This window comes from Scyliorhinus torazame, chromosome 28 (assembly GCF_047496885.1).
Source record: "Scyliorhinus torazame isolate Kashiwa2021f chromosome 28, sScyTor2.1, whole genome shotgun sequence".
In the NCBI taxonomy this organism is placed as follows: domain Eukaryota; kingdom Metazoa; phylum Chordata; class Chondrichthyes; order Carcharhiniformes; family Scyliorhinidae; genus Scyliorhinus; species Scyliorhinus torazame.
The window spans coordinates 41,786,614-41,802,524 of record NC_092734.1 but is presented as its reverse complement, the minus strand read 5'-3'; the positions used below and the strand labels follow the sequence as shown (position 1 = coordinate 41,802,524).

At 51.4% G+C, this 15,911-nt stretch overlaps 1 protein-coding gene across 1 annotated transcript in view; it reads right to left on the bottom strand.

The window, feature by feature from the left end:
* LOC140403697 (tetraspanin-5-like) overlaps nucleotides 1–15,624 on the bottom strand; it is a 112,283-nt gene extending 96,659 nt beyond the window's left edge. Inside the window, exon 1 of the mRNA XM_072491880.1 lies at nucleotides 15,203–15,624. Coding sequence (XP_072347981.1) covers nucleotides 15,203–15,283 — 81 coding nt within the window. The 5' untranslated portion in view covers nucleotides 15,284–15,624. The remainder of the gene's footprint in view (nucleotides 1–15,202) is intronic.
* Nucleotides 15,625–15,911: the final 287 nt, after the last annotated feature.

Below are 15,911 nucleotides of genomic sequence, written 5' to 3'. Positions count from 1 at the left end.
CCTCTCCTATCTCTTCAGACTCAATACACAATCTCCCGCTACTGTCCTTGATCGGACCTACCCTCGCTCTAGTCATTCTCATATTTCTCACATATGTGTAAAAGGCCTTGGGGTTTTCCTTGATCCTACCCACCAAAGATTGTTCTTGCCCTCTCTTAGCTCTCCTAATCCCTTTCTTCAGTTCCCTCCTGGCTATCTTGTATCCCTCCAATGCCCTGTCTGAACCTTGTTTCCTCAGCCTGACATAAGTCTCCTTTTTCCTCTTAACAAGACATTCAACCTCTCTTGTCAGCCATGGTTCCCTCACTCGACCATCTCTTCCCTGCCTGACAGGGACATACATATCAAGGACACGTAGCACCTGTTCCTTGAACAAGTTCCACATTTAGAACATAGAACATAGAACATAGAACGATACAACACAGTACAGGCCCTTTGGCCCACGAAGTTGCACCGAAACAAAAGCCATCTAACCTACACTATGCCATTATCATCCATATGTTTATCCAATAAACTTTTAAATGCCCTCAGTGTTAGCGGGTTCACTACTGTTGCAGGTAGGGCATTCCACGGCCTCACTACTCTTTGCATAAAGAACCTACCTCTGTCCTATATCTATTACCCCTCAGTTTAAAGCTATGTCCCCTCGTGCCAGCCATTTCCATCCGCGGGAGAAGGCTCTCACTGTCCACCCTATCTAACCCCCTGATCATTTTGTATGCCTCTATTAAGTCTCCTCTTTACCTTCTTCTCTCCAACGAAAACAACCTCAAGTCCATCAGCCTTTCCTCATAAGATTTTCCTTCCATACCAGGCAACATCCTGGTAAGTCTCCTCTGCACCCGCTCCAAAGCCTCCACGTCCTTCCTATAATGCGGTGACCAGAACTGTACGCAAAACTCCTAATGAGGCCGTACCAGAATTTTGTACAGCTGCAACATGACCTCCTGACTCCGGAACTCAATCCCTCTACCAATAAAGGCCAACACTCCATAGGCCTTCTTCACAACCCTATCAACCTGGGTGGCAACTTTCAGGGATCTATGTACATGGACACCTAGATCCCTCTGCTCATCCACACTTCCAAGCACTTTACCATTAGCCAAATATTCCACATTCCTGTTATTCCTTCCAAAGTGAATCACCTCACACTTCTCTACATTAAACTCCATTTGCCACCTCTCAGCCCAGCTCTGCAGCTTATCTATATCCCTCTGTAACCTGCTACATCCTTCCACACTGTCGACAACACCACCGACTTTAGTATCGTCTGCAAATTTACTCACCCACCCTTCTTGTGTCCTTCCCTGCCAGCCTATGTTCCCAACTTATGCACTTCAATTCTTGTCTGACAACATCGTATTTACCCTTCCCCCAATTGTAAACCTTGCCCTGTTGCACGTACCTATCCCTCTCCATTACTAAAGTGAAAGTCACAGAATTGTGGTCACTATCTCCAAAATGCTCCCCCACTAACAAATCTATCACTTGCCCTGGTTCAGTACCCAGTACTAAATCCAATATTGCCCCTCCTCTGGTCGGACAATCTACATACTGTGTTAGAAAAGCTTCCTGGACACACTGCACAAACACCACCCCATCCAAACTATTTGATCTAAAGAGTTTCCACTCAATATTTGGGAAGTTAAAGTCGCCCATGACTACTACCCTATGACTTCTGCACCTTTCCAAAATCTGTTTCCCAATCTGTTCCTCCACATCTCTGCTACTATTGGGGGGCCTATAGAAAACTCCTAACAAGGTGACTGCTCCTTTCCTATTTCTGACTTCAACCCATACTACCTCAATAGGGTGATACTCCTCGAACTGCCTTTCTGCAGCTGTTATACTATCTAATTAATAATGCCACCCCCCCCCACCTCTTTTACCACCCTCCCTAATCTTATTGAAACATCTAGAACCAGGGACCTCCAACAACCATTTCTGCCCCTCTTCTATCCAAGTTTCCGTGATGGCCACCACATCGTAGTCCCAAGTACCGATCCATGCCTTAAGTTCACCCACCTTATTCCTGATGCTTCTTGCGGTAAAGTATACACACTTCAACCCATCTCCGTGCCTGCAAGTACTCTCCTTTGTCAGTGTTCCCTTCCCCACTGCCTCACTACACGCTTTGGCGTCCTGAATATCGGCTATCTTAGTTGCTGGACTACAAATCCGGTTCCCATTCCCCTGCCAAATTAGTTTAAACCCTCCCGAAGAGTACTAGAAAACCTCCCTCCCAGGATATTGGTGCCCCTCTGGTTCAGATGCAACCCGTCCTGCTTGTACAGGTCCCACCTTCCCCAGAATGCGCTCCAATTATCCAAATACCTGAAGCCCTCCCTCCTACACCATTCCTGCAGCCACGTGTTCAACTGCACTCTCTCCCTATTCCTAGCCTCGGTATCACGTGGCACCGGCAACAAACCAGAGATGACAACTCTGTCCTGGCTTTTAACTTCCAGCCTAACTCCCTAAACTCGTTTATTACCTCCACACCCCTTTTCCTACCTATGTCGTTGGTACCAATGTGCACCACGACTTCTGGCTGCTCCCCCTCCCCCTTAAGGATCCTGAAGACACGATCCGAGACATCCCTGGCCCTGGCACCCGGGAGGCAACATACCTTCCGGGAGTCTCGCTCGCGACCACAGAATCTCCTCTCTATTCCCCTAACCATTGAATCTCCTATAACTATTGCTTTTCTATTCTCCCCCCTTCCCTTCTGAGCCCCAGAGCCAGACTCAGTGCCAGAGACCTGGCCGCTAGGGCCTTCCCCCGGTAGGTCATCCCCCCCAACAGCATCAGAAACGGTATACTTGTTTTGAAGGGGAACGGCCACGAGGGATCCCTGCACTTTCTGCCTGTTTGTTTTTTTCCCACTGACTGTAACCCAGCTATTCTTGTCCTGTACCTTGGGTGTGGTTACCTCCTTGTAACTCTTCTCAATCACCCCCTCTGCCTCCCGGATGATCCGAAGTTCATCCAGCTTCAGCTCCAGTTCCCTAACACGGTCTTTGAGGAGCTGAAGTTGGGTGCACTTCCCGCAGGTATAGTCAGCGGGGACACCGGTGGTATCCCTCACCACCCACATCCTACAGGAGGAGCATGCAACTGGCCTAGCCTCCATCCCCTCTTACTTTACAGAATATAGCTGCCGTGTGGACTAACTAGATCTCCGCCCTCCGACCCTGCTCCCAGTCAGCTACACTTTCTGTAAACTCCTGGCTCTCTTCGCACTCTTTGCGGAAATGTCGGAAACAAAATGAAAGGAGCACCTTACTCCCTCCTCATCTAACTCCCTCGGTCACCAAACTCTTACTATAGCACTCAAAAAGCACCAAATTCAGCACTCCCTCGGTCACCAAACTCTCACTATCGCACGCAAATGCACCAAATTCAGCACTCAGTGCAAACGAAGTCTGCACTGTAGGGGATCACTTTTATACTGTGAATCTAGCCTCTGAAAACTGGCCTAATCCAATTAACTAATTAACAAGCTCCAGCTGCAAGTACCTACAAGTAGAAGCCTGTTTAAAGCTGATTGAAAATTCACCTTCTTCTAAACCAAACAGCAACTTTTAAGTTAATTAACGAAATAAAAGAAAGACTAAACTTTAGATAAAAATTAAGCCTTATACTCCCTCGGTCACCAAACTCTTACTATAGCACTCAAAATGCACCAAATTCAGCACTCAGTGCAAACAAAATCAGCCTGGGTTCCTGCTCCTGATCACCATCCAGTGATCCCTGGGTTAGAGAGAGAGGGGAAATCAGCCAGGGTTCCTGCTCCTGATCACTGTCCAGTGATCCCTGGGTTAGAGAGAGAGAGGGAAAATCAGCCAGGGTTCCTTTTCCTGATCACTGTCCAGTGATCCCTGGGTTAGAGAGAGAGAGAGAGAGGAAATCAGCCAGGGTTCCTGCTCCTGATCACTGTCCAGTGATCCCTGGGTTAGAGAGAGAGAGAGGAAATCAGCCAGGGTTCCTGCTCCTGATCACTGTCCAGTGATCCCTGGGTTAGAGACAGGAGGGGAAATCAGCCAGGGTTCCTGCTCCTGATCACTGTCCAGTGATCCCTGGGTTAGAGAGAGAGGGGAAATCAGCCAGGGTTCCTGCTCCTGATCACTGTCCAGTGATCCCTGGGTTAGAGAGAGAGGGGAAATTAGCCAGGGTTCCTGCTCCTGATCACTGTCCAGTGATCCCTGGGTTAGACAGAGCGGGGAAATCAGCCAGGGTTCCTGCTCCTGATCACTGTCCAGTGATCCCTGGGTTAGAGAGAGAGAGGGGAAATCAGCCAGGGTTCCTGCTCCTGATCACTGTCCAGTGATCCCTGGGTTAGAGAGAGAGAGGGGGGAAATCAGCCAGGGTTCCTGCTCCTGATCACTGTCCAGTGATCCCTGGGTTAGAGAGAGAGGGGAAATCAGCCAGGGTTCCTGCTCCTGATCACTGTCCAGTGATCCCTGGGTTAGAGAGAGAGAGGGGAAATCAGCCAGGGTTCCTGATCACTGTCCAGTGATCCCTGGGTTAGAGAGAGAGGGGAAATCAGCCAGGGTTCCTGCTCCTGATCACTGTCCAGTGATCCCTGGGTTAGAGAGAGAGAGGGGAAATCAGCCAGGGTTCCTGCTCCTGATCACTGTCCAGTGATCCTGGTTGGAAGGAGTGTGCTGAGACACAGCAGAATGACCTCAGGACTCTGGGAGGAGCCGGTTGTTGGGGAATGGGAACAATGGAAACGTACTGATTGTGCGATGTGTGCTGGGAATTGCGAGAATGTTTTCTGCCCCTCTGACACCAGACATTTAGCTGTGCACATTGTGATTACTGCGCACCCAACAATCATCCCACCCCTGCCCATCCTCCCTGCCATGCTACATGGCACCTACCCTCACCGCCTGCCCGGAGTAGTGCGGGTGCAAAGGATGACCAATAACGCACTGAGAACTCCCAAAGCAGGTCAGGAGAAGAGGAATGACAGGAGGCCATTAACCCTCAATGCAGTTCAGTAATCCAGTGCGGACACGGTTAATCTGTGATTTAGCTCTCGTGGCAAGTGTGAGGGAGGTCCCTAACCTTCATTTTTAAAAACCTGGCACAAAGCTATCCATCTGAAATTTCAAATAATTAATTGAGCCGGAACCTACTGGTTTGATTGGGAGAGAGTTCCTCCTTTTCTCTCAAGTGTTTCGGACACTCTCTCCTGAATGACCTGCCTTTGAATTTGAGGTTATGTCCTGGACGCTTCCACCATCAGAGAAGGTTTCCTTCTTTCTAATCTCAGAATTCCTTTCAAAACCCTCATTCAAATCACCTTGACGGGAGCGACAGGACAGTGGCGTTGGTGCCAAACACACCACGATCATGTCGAATGGGGGAGCAGGTTCGATGGGCTGAATGGCCATCTTCGATATTCCAGGGAACACAAGCATGGAATATATAACCTTTCCTCAGAAATCAAACTTGCGGAGCTCCGGAACATTCCGGTGAAGCCGGATTCTCTCTGATTGTGGCTGTCCTGAATTGTTCACATTGCTCTGGGTGGGGTCTAACCTTGTAGACAAGGAGCATGCCTTCAGCTAGCTATCTCTCAGCCCTCTGGTCAGTTGTTACTGGCAATTACATTTCAATGTCCGTGTGTACGGACCCCCCCCCCCCAAAATCTCTTTGGGTCCAAACTGCTCCTAATGTTTCTCCAGGAAATTAATACTGAGGTGAATCCTGTTTTATTGGTCTGGAATCGGACATCTAAGGTAATAATCGCTTATTGTCACAAGTAGGCTTCAAATGAAGTTACTGTGAAAAGCCCCTAGTCGCCACATTCCGGCGCCTGTTCGGGGAGGCCGGTATGGGATTTTACTGGACTGGTCATCAATGTTACAATGCTCACGGCGCCGAGGTCCCGGGTTCGATCCCGGCCCTGGGTCACTGTCCGTGTGGAGTTTGCACATTCTCCCCGTGTCTGCGTGGGTCTCACCCCCACAACCCAGATGTGCAGGGTAGGTGGATTGGCCTCGCTAAAATTGCCCTTTAATTGGAAAAAATGAATTGGGTACTCAAAATTTCTTTTAAAAAAAATCAATGTTACAACGCAGTAACCACGGTAACTCGCCCCTACAACCAGCAGTGTGAAAATGGCCAGTGCAGGTTCAAGGTTAAATATCGACCCAAATATTCTCCGAATAAGCCACCGAATCCAGTTTGTCCACTTGGCAGCTCGTCCACTTGCCGGCCAGGTGGAGGGTTCCGCGGACGGAGAATGCCGCTGATGATCGCGGGGTGTGCAGCGCTCTCTCAGCGCGGTACCAAGTGTGCTGCTGGACTCAAGCAAGTGGCACGAGAATCTGAGAATCCTTGACTTGCTGATGCAGAAGTGAGAGTGCTTCCTACTGAGTCACGGCTACTACCAACACACACACAGACAGACAGGCTAATACCGACACACACAGACAGACAGGCAGACTAATACCGACACACACACAGACAGACAGACAGGATAATACCGACACATAGGCAGACAGACAGGCTAATACCGACACACACACACACACACACAGACAGACAGACAGGCTGATACCGACACACACACAGACAGACAGACAGGCTAATACCGACACACAGACAGACAGACAGGCTGCTACCGACACAGACAGATAGATACAAACGCAGTAATACCGACACACAGACAGACAGAAAGACTAATACCGACACACTGACAGACAGGCAGACTGATACCGACACACTGACAGACAGGCAGACTGATACCGACACACAGACAGACAGACAGATACCGACACACAGACAGACAGATATCGACACACAGACAGACAGACAGATATCGACACACAGACAGACAGGCTAATACCGACACAGACTGACAGACTAATACCGATACATAGACAAACAGGCAGACTAATACTGACACACAGACAGACAGATAGATAGGCTAATACCGACACATAGACAGCCAGACAGGCTAATACCGACACAGACTGACAGACAGACTAATACCGACACACACACAGACAGACAGACAGACAGACAGGCTAATACCGACACACACACAGACAGACAGGCTAATACCGACACACAGACAGACAGACAGATGGCTAATACCGACACACAGACAGACAGGCTAATACCGACACATAGACAGACAGGAAGACTAATACTAACACACAGACAGGCAGACTAATACTGACACACAGACAGACAGGCTAATACCAACAGACCAGACGGACAAAGAACAAAGAACAAAGAAATGTACAGCACAGGAACAGGCCCTTGGGCCCTCCAAGCCCGTGCCGACCATACTGCCCGACTAAACTACAATCTTCTACACTTCCTGGGTCCATATCCCTCTATTCCCATCCTAGTCATGTATTTGTCAAGATGCCCCTTAAAGACACTAATACCGACAGACAGACACACTCTAAAAACGACTGACTCATCCATGCCCCGCACACTGTTTCTTTATTTCATTCAGCTACAAGACATGGGCATCGTTGGTTAGGTCAGCATTTATTGCCCAGCCCTAACTGCCCTTCAGAAGGTGGGGGTGAGCTGCCTTCTTGAACCAATTGCAGTCCATATGGTGTAGGTACACCCACTGTGCTGTTAGGGAGGGAGTTCCAGGATGTTGACCCAGCGACAGTGAAGGAACGGCCGATATATTTCCCAGTCAGGGTGGTGAGTGACTGGGAGGGGAACCGCCAGGTGGTGGGTTCCCAGGTATCTGCTGCTCTTGTCCTTCTCGATCAGTGATTTTGAAACCACTGATGGGTCGCTGAATAGTTTAACATGGGTCGCCAAAAGGTCACCAAAATGATGTCAAATACCGTCTGACCATGTTTTCCGTTTTCTCTCTGGGTAAATTCTCACTGGGTTACAGTGTGTACGCGGGAGGCTGATTAAGAAGCTGGTGCTGTGGACTTCCTGGTCTCTCTGGACCAATATGTAGTTGGACACTTTGCAGTGATAGACTGGTAAAATTCTCCTTGGGTGGCACTTGCTGCCACTGTGCTGAACGTGAGAATCTGTATTATTTCTTGAGTTCAGTGTCTCTGACCAACCCCATGTGTATTTTATCATTCTGTCAGTTAAGCTGCACATACAGCCTCCTCCACCCCTACAAGCTGTACATACAGCCTCCTCCACCCCTACAAGCTGCACATACAGCCTCCTCCACCCCTACAAGCTGCACATACAGCCTCCTCCACCCCTACAAGCTGCACATACAGCCTCCTCCACCCCTACAAGCTGCACATACAGCCTCCTCCACCCCTACAAGCTGCACATACAGCCTCCTCCACCCCTACAAGCTGCACATACAGCCTCCTCCGCCCCTACAAGCTGCACATACAGCCTCCTCCACCCCTACAAGCCCCTATGTCCACTTCTTCCATTTCCGAATTCTCTCTCCGCATCTTTTTTTAATCACGTTTTGAGTGTACTTTCCGACCCGAGGTCGAGTTCGGTTTTGAACGCCAGGACATGATGTTGTTAAAACTGTGCAATACTGAGTCAATTAATCTTTCCATCGCTTGAACCCAATTTTCCAAATGAGAGCAATGGGTGTGAAGAAATAAAATAGTCAAATAATTCTGCGTTACACGCTTTAGCAATGTGTCAGGGGAGAGCTCCCGTTTAAGGTGAAACAGTTGCTCAATTTACAAATTTACATTCAATGATACAGAAGTGGCAACAATGCGTGTGACTTTTTAAACAGTAATTGTGGAAAACATTTTGAGAATGTGGTGTGGGTCGCGATAGTCGGCTATTCTATAAAAGTGGGTCGCTCGAAAAAAAGTTTGAAAAACACTGTTCTAGATGGTAGAGGTGGTGGGTTTGGAAGGTGCTGTCTAAGTGATCCTCACCCCTACCCCCGTCCCCCCCACACACAGCATGCATACCCAGATCCCCACACACACCGAGAAGGAATTTGATGGATATTGAGGAAAAACGTCTGTACACACAGGAGAGTTTAAAACTAAGAGGTCCTAAAACATGAGAGTCGTCAGTAAATGCAGCAGAGTTGAAGACCAGACAGGGTTCGTAAAAGGGAGACAACTGAATGTTAACGTGCGACGACTACTAGGGGTGATAATGATGCCCCCAGTGGAGGGAGAGGCAGAGATAGTGGCGGCAATGGATGCAGAGAAGGCATTTGATAGGGTGGAGTGGGAGTATTTATGGGAAGTGTTAAGGAGGTTTGGGTTTGGGAACGAGTTTATTAGCTGGGTTAGACTTCTTTATGGGGCTCCAACGGCAAGCGTAATTACAGGTCGACATAGATCGGAGTATTTCCGACCATATAGGGGAACAAGACAGGGATGCCCGCTGTCTCCATTGTTGTTCGCGTTGGCAATTGAACCTCTGGCCATGGCGTTGAGAGACTCCAGGAAATGGAGAGGGGTGATTAGAGGGGGAGAAGAACACCGAGTCTCGTTATACGCAGATGACCTATTGTTATACGTGTCGGACCCAGCGGGGGGGATGATAGAGGTTATGCGAATTTTGAGGGGGTTCGGGGATTTCTCGGGGTATAGGCTAAACATGGGGAAGAGTGAATTATTTGTGATACATCCAGGGGACCAGAGTAGAGAGATAGAAGGCTTGCCTCTAAGGAAAGTGGAAAGAAACTTCCGATACCTGGGGATTCAGATCGCTAGGAGCTGGGGAACCTTGCACAGACTTAATCTGACACGGCTGGTAGAACAAATGGAGGAGGACTTCAAGAGGTGGGACATGCAGCCTCTATCGCTGGCGGGCAGGGTGCAAGCAATTAAGATGATGGTCCTCCCGAGGTTCTTATTTATATTTCAATGTCTCCCTATACTAATCACCAAGACCTTTTTTAACAAAATAGACAGGAGCATCACGAGCTTCGTGTGGGCAGGGAAAGTTCCGAGAGTAAGGAGGGGGTTCCTTCAGCGTAATAGGGACAGAGGAGGATTGGCACTACCGAACTTGGGCGAGTACTATTGGGCCGCCAATGTGGCAATGATACGTAGATGGATGATGGAGGGTGAGGGAGCGGCGTGGAAAAGACTGGAGAGAAAGTCCTGTAAAGGGACGAGTTTAGAGGCGCTGGTGACGGCGCCGCTACCGATCTCACCTAAAAGGTTTACCACGAACCCGGTGGTGGCGGCAACATTGAATATCTGGGGACAGTGGAGGTGACAGAGAGGGGTGCGGGGAGCCCTGGTGGGGTCCCCAGTCAGGAACAACCATAGGTTCACCCCAGGAAGAATGGATGGAGGATTTCAGAGCTGGTACCAGTTGGGAATTAGGAGGGTGGGAGATTTATTTATAGATGGGACTTTTGCGAGCTTGGGAGCATTGGAGGAAAAGTATAAGTTGCCCCGGGGAAATTTCTTGAGATATATGCAGGTGAGGGCGTTTACTAGACAACAGGTGAGGGAATTTCCGTTGCTCCCGACACAGGGGATACAGGACAGGGTGCTTTCAGGGGTGTGGGTCGGAGAGGGCAAGGTGTCAGAGATTTACCGAGAGATGAGGGAAGAGGGGGAGGAGTCGGTGGGCGAACTAAAAGGAAAGTGGGAAGAAGAACTAGGGGAGGAGATAGAGGAGGGTATGTGGGCTGATGCCCTAAGCAGGGTAAATTCCTCTTCCTCATGCGCCAGGCTTAGCCTGATTCAATTTAAGGTGCTACATAGAGCACACATAACGGGAGCAAGATTGAGCAGGTTCTTTGGAGTGGAGGACAAATGTGGGAGGTGTGGCGGGAGCCCGGCAAACCACGCACATATGTTTTGGGCGTGCCCGGCACTGGAAGGGTATTGGAAGGGAGTGACGGGAGTGATTTCGCGGGTGGTGAAGGCCCGGGTCAAACCAGGCTGGGGGTTAGCTCTATTTGGAGTTGCGGAAGAGCCGGGAGTGCAGGAGGCGAAAGAGGCCGACGTTGTGGCCTTTGCGTCCCTAGTAGCCCGGCGCAGGATCCTACTCATGTGGAAGGAGGCGAAACCCCCCGGACTGGAGGCCTGGGTAAACGATATGGCGGGGTTCATTAAACTGGAGCAGATAAAGTTTGCCCTGAGAGGATCGGCTCAAGGGTTCACCAGGCGGTGGCAGCCATTTCTCGACTACCTAGGGGAACGTTAGAGGGAAGACAGATGACCAGCAGCAGCAACCCAGGGGGAGGTGGGGGGGGGGGGGTGGGGGTTTTAGTTTAGTTAAGGTCAAAAGATAATGGGGTTTTGTTATTTGTGTATTGTTAAAAATTTCTGTATTGTTATGTTTGTTTTGTAAGAGGGGAAAAATTGTTGTTTGGGAAAAAAACATTTCAATAAAATCTATATTTTTTTTATAAAGGGGTTCGGCTCAGGGGTTCACCAGGCGGTGGCAACCGTTCGTCGACTACCTCACAGAAAGATAGAGGGAATAGAAAAGGAGTAGATAACAGCAGCAACCCAGGGGGGAGGGTGGGGGGGAGGAATCGGACGGACTCTCAGGGATGTTATTGTACATGTATAGGTATTTGGTATATGTAATTGTATATTGGACTGTTGGACTGTAATTTTGGAGAGTATTTATTTTGGACAAGGCAGTGCCATTTAGTTTTGTTTTTCTTTTGTTTTTGTTTATATATATTATTTATTTATTTGTTTAAAACTGGCCACGGCTATTTATATTGCTTTATTGTTGTGTAAAAGAAACACTACGTATTGTTATGTTTGGCCAAAAAACTCGAATAAAATATATTTTAAAAAAAGTAAATGCAGCAGAGTTTAGGGGACATCCTTTCTCCTGAGTGGTTGAATGTGGAAGTCGCTCTATGCAAGGTGTGGCTGAGGTGGATTTTGTAAACAAACTGAAGGGGAAGAAGTTAAAAACATGTTGGAATGAACAGAAGGTTCACCGATGAGGGGAGTGTTGGGAGGAGCCTGCTGTGTGGAAGCAGTGCAAATGTGCGCAGAGTCATTTTATAGTCAGTCCAGCACCTCTTCATTTTGGGTAGTCATTGGGCACGCTGATATAGTTACTCCTCAGCCCCACATTCTTTGCCTGAACTCTCCACTGTGTCGCTATTTTTCTGTATTGACTTTTATAGAATCATAGAATCCCTACAGTGCACAAGGAGGTCATTCGGCCCATCAAGTCTGCAGCAACCCTCCGAAAGAGCAGTCTACCTAGGCCGAATCCCACACTCTATCCCTACACATTGATCACGGCCAATCCACCTCACCTGCACGTCTTTGGACTGTGGGAGGAAACCGGAGCACCCGGAGGAAACCCACGCACACACAGGGAGGATGTGCAGACTCCGCACAGACAGTGACCCAAGCCGGAATTGAACCTGGGACCCTGGCGCTGTGAGGTAGCAGTGCTAACCACAGTGTCATCATGCTGCCCAATCTGCAGTTCAGTTCCTTGTCCGGGTCACTCCTGGACCCTCAGCCAGTACCCGACCCCACACTGCTGCCACTTGGTATCACATGTAAATCGAGTTTGCAAACCCAAGGGAAACATACAGTTTGAAACGCCTCGCCCCCTCACCCAGCCCCACCTCTATTTGCTCACTCATCCTTTTCACTGTTAACCCAGTCAGAGTATCACTCATGATTACACAATGTCTTCAGTTTGTACGGCAGCTTTTCATGTGGAACCTTCACCACAGCTTTCTGGCCATCCAACTACAACTGCATCGCACCAGGAAGGGTTCCCAACAATTCCATTAACAGAGGTCAGACCAAAGCCCCATTCCCACAAATACCCCCACCCTCAGTCACCCCTCAAATACCCCCGACTACCACCCCACCCCCAAATACCCCCGACTACCACCCCACCCCCAGTCAAATACCCCCGACTCCCACCCCACCCCCAGTCAAATACCCCCAACTCCCACCCCACCCCCAGTCACAAATACCCCCGACTCCCACCCCACCCCCAGTCACAAATACCCCCGACTCCCACCCCACCCCCAGTCAAATACCCCCGACTCCCACCCCACCCCCAGTCACAAATACCCCCGACTCCCACCCCACCCCCAGTCAAATACCCCCGACTCCCACCCCACCCCCAGTCACAAATACCCCCGACTCCCACCCCACCCCCAATCACAAATACCCCCGACTCCCACCCCACCCCCAGTCACAAATACCCCCGACTCCCACCCCACCCCCAGTCAAATACCCCCGACTCCCACCCCACCCCCAATCACAAATACCCCCGACTACCACCCCACCCCCAGTCACAAATACCCCCGACTCCCACCCCACCCCCAGTCAAATACCCCCGACTCCCACCCCACCCCCAGTCACAAATACCCCCGACTCCCACCCCACCCCCAGTCACAAATACCCCCGACTCCCACCCCACCCCCAATCACAAATACCCCCGACTCCCACCCCACCCCCAGTCACAAATACCCCCGACTCCCACCCCACCCCCAGTCAAATACCCCCGACTCCCACCCCACCCCCAGTCACAAATACCCCCGACTCCCACCCCACCCCCAGTCAAATACCCCCGACTCCCACCCCACCCCCAATCACAAATACCCCCGACTACCACCCCACCCCCAGTCACAAATACCCCCGACTCCCACCCCACCCCCAGTCACAAATACCCCCGACTACCACCCCACCCCCAGTCGCAAATACCCCCGACTACCACCCCACCCCCAGTCACAAATACCCCCGACTCCCACAGACACCACACAACCAACCCCTTCCCCACACCACCCTACAGTCAGCCCCGCCCTCCCAAATACCCCAAAACCCACCCCACCACCCGCCCCACCCCCAAGACCACCCGCCCCACCCCCACCACTCGCCCCACCCTCACCACCCGCTCCACCCGCCCCACCCCCACCACTTGCCCCACCCCTCACTCCATCCTCACCACCCGCCCCACCCCACAACCCACCCCCTCACCCCGACACAATCACCCCCTCACCCCGACACAATCACCCCCTCACCCCGACACAATCACCCCCTCACCCCGACATAATCACCCCCTCACCCCGACATAATCACCCCCTCACCCCGACATAATCACCCCCTCACCCCGACACAATCACCCCCTCACCCCGACACAATCACCCCCTCACCCCGACATAATCACCCCCTCACCCCGACATAATCACCCCCTCACCCCGACATAATCTCCCCCTCACCCCGACATAATCACCCCCTCACCCCGACATAATCACCCCCACACCCCGACATAATCACCCCCTCACCCCGACATAATCACCCCCACACCCCGACATAATCACCCCCACACCCCGACATAATCACCCCCACACCCCGACATAATCACCCCCACACCCCCACATAATCACCCCCACACCCCGACATAATCACCCCCTCACCCCGACATAATCACCCCCTCACCCCCAACATAATCACCCCCTCACCCCGACATAATCACCCCCTCACCCCGACATAATCACCCCCTCACCCCGACATAATCACCCCCACACCCCGACATAATCACCCCCTCACCCCGACATAATCACCCCCTCACCCCGACATAATCACCCCCACACCCCGACATAATCACCCCCTCACCCCGACATAATCACCCCCTCACCCCGACATAATCACCCCCTCACCCCCAACATAATCACCCCCTCACCCCCAACATAATCACCCCCTCACCCCCAACATAATCACCCCCTCACCCCCAACATAATCACCCCCACACCCCGACATAATCACCCCCTCACCCCGACATAATCACCCCCTCACCCCGACATAATCACCCCCTCACCCCGACATAATCACCCCCTCACCCCGACATAATCACCCCCTCACCCCGACAATCACCCCCTCACCCTGACAATCACCCCCTCACCCTGACAATCACCCCCTCACCCCGACATAATCACCCCCTCACCCCGACATAATCACCCCCTCACCCCGACATAATCACCCCCTCACCCCGACATAATCACCCCCTCACCCCGACATAATCACCCCCTCACCCCGACATAATCACCCCCTCACCCCGACATAATCACCCCCTCACCCCGACATAATCACCCCCTCACCGCGACATAATCACCCCCTCACCCCCCGACATAATCACCGCCTCACCCCGACAATCACCCCCTCACCCCGACATAATCACCCCCTCACCCCGACATAATCACCCCCTCACCCCGACATAATCACCCCCTCACCCCGACATAATCACCCCCTCACCCCGACATAATCACCCCCTCACCCACACTTACCCAGAAGATGATGTTGAGGCTGAACAGGATGTATTTGAACAGACAGCTGACTTGTGCCCCCTGATATTTGTACTGCGGCATCTGGAAGTGTCCCTGAGGCGGTCTTGGTGCTGGTTCTGGGAAAGGTGCCTGTCCCTTTGTCTGCTCTTATCTCTGCTCCTCTCTCTCTGCCCCTCTCTCTCTCTCTGCCCCTCTCTCTCTCTCTGCCCCTCTCTCTCTCTCTCTCTCTGCCCCTGCCTCTCTCTGCCTCTCTCTCTGCCCCTGCCTCTCTCTGCCCCTCTCTCTGCCCCTCTCTCTGTCTCTCTCTGCCTCTGCCTCTCTCTGCCCCTCTCACACTCTCTCTCTCTCTGCCTCTCTCTCTGCCCCTCTCACACTCTCTCTCTCTCTGCCTCTCTCTCTGCCTCTCACACTCTCTCTCTCTGCCCCTCCCTGTGCCCCTGCCCCCCTCTCTCTCTGCCTCTGCCCCTCTCTCTATCTCTCTCTCCCCCTCTCTCTCTCTCTCTCTCTGCCCCTCTCTCTCTCTCTGCGCCCCTGCCCCTCTCTCTCTCTGCCCCTCCCTGTGCCCCTGCCCCTCTCTCTCTCTATCTCTCTCTGCCCCTCTCACACTCTCTCTCTCTCTCTCTCTGCTTCCTGGCTTTGCTGGAAGCAGATTGTGTTTGTGGGGCGGAGCAGGAAACAAAAAGACTAAATCCCGCCTTAAAACATCAAA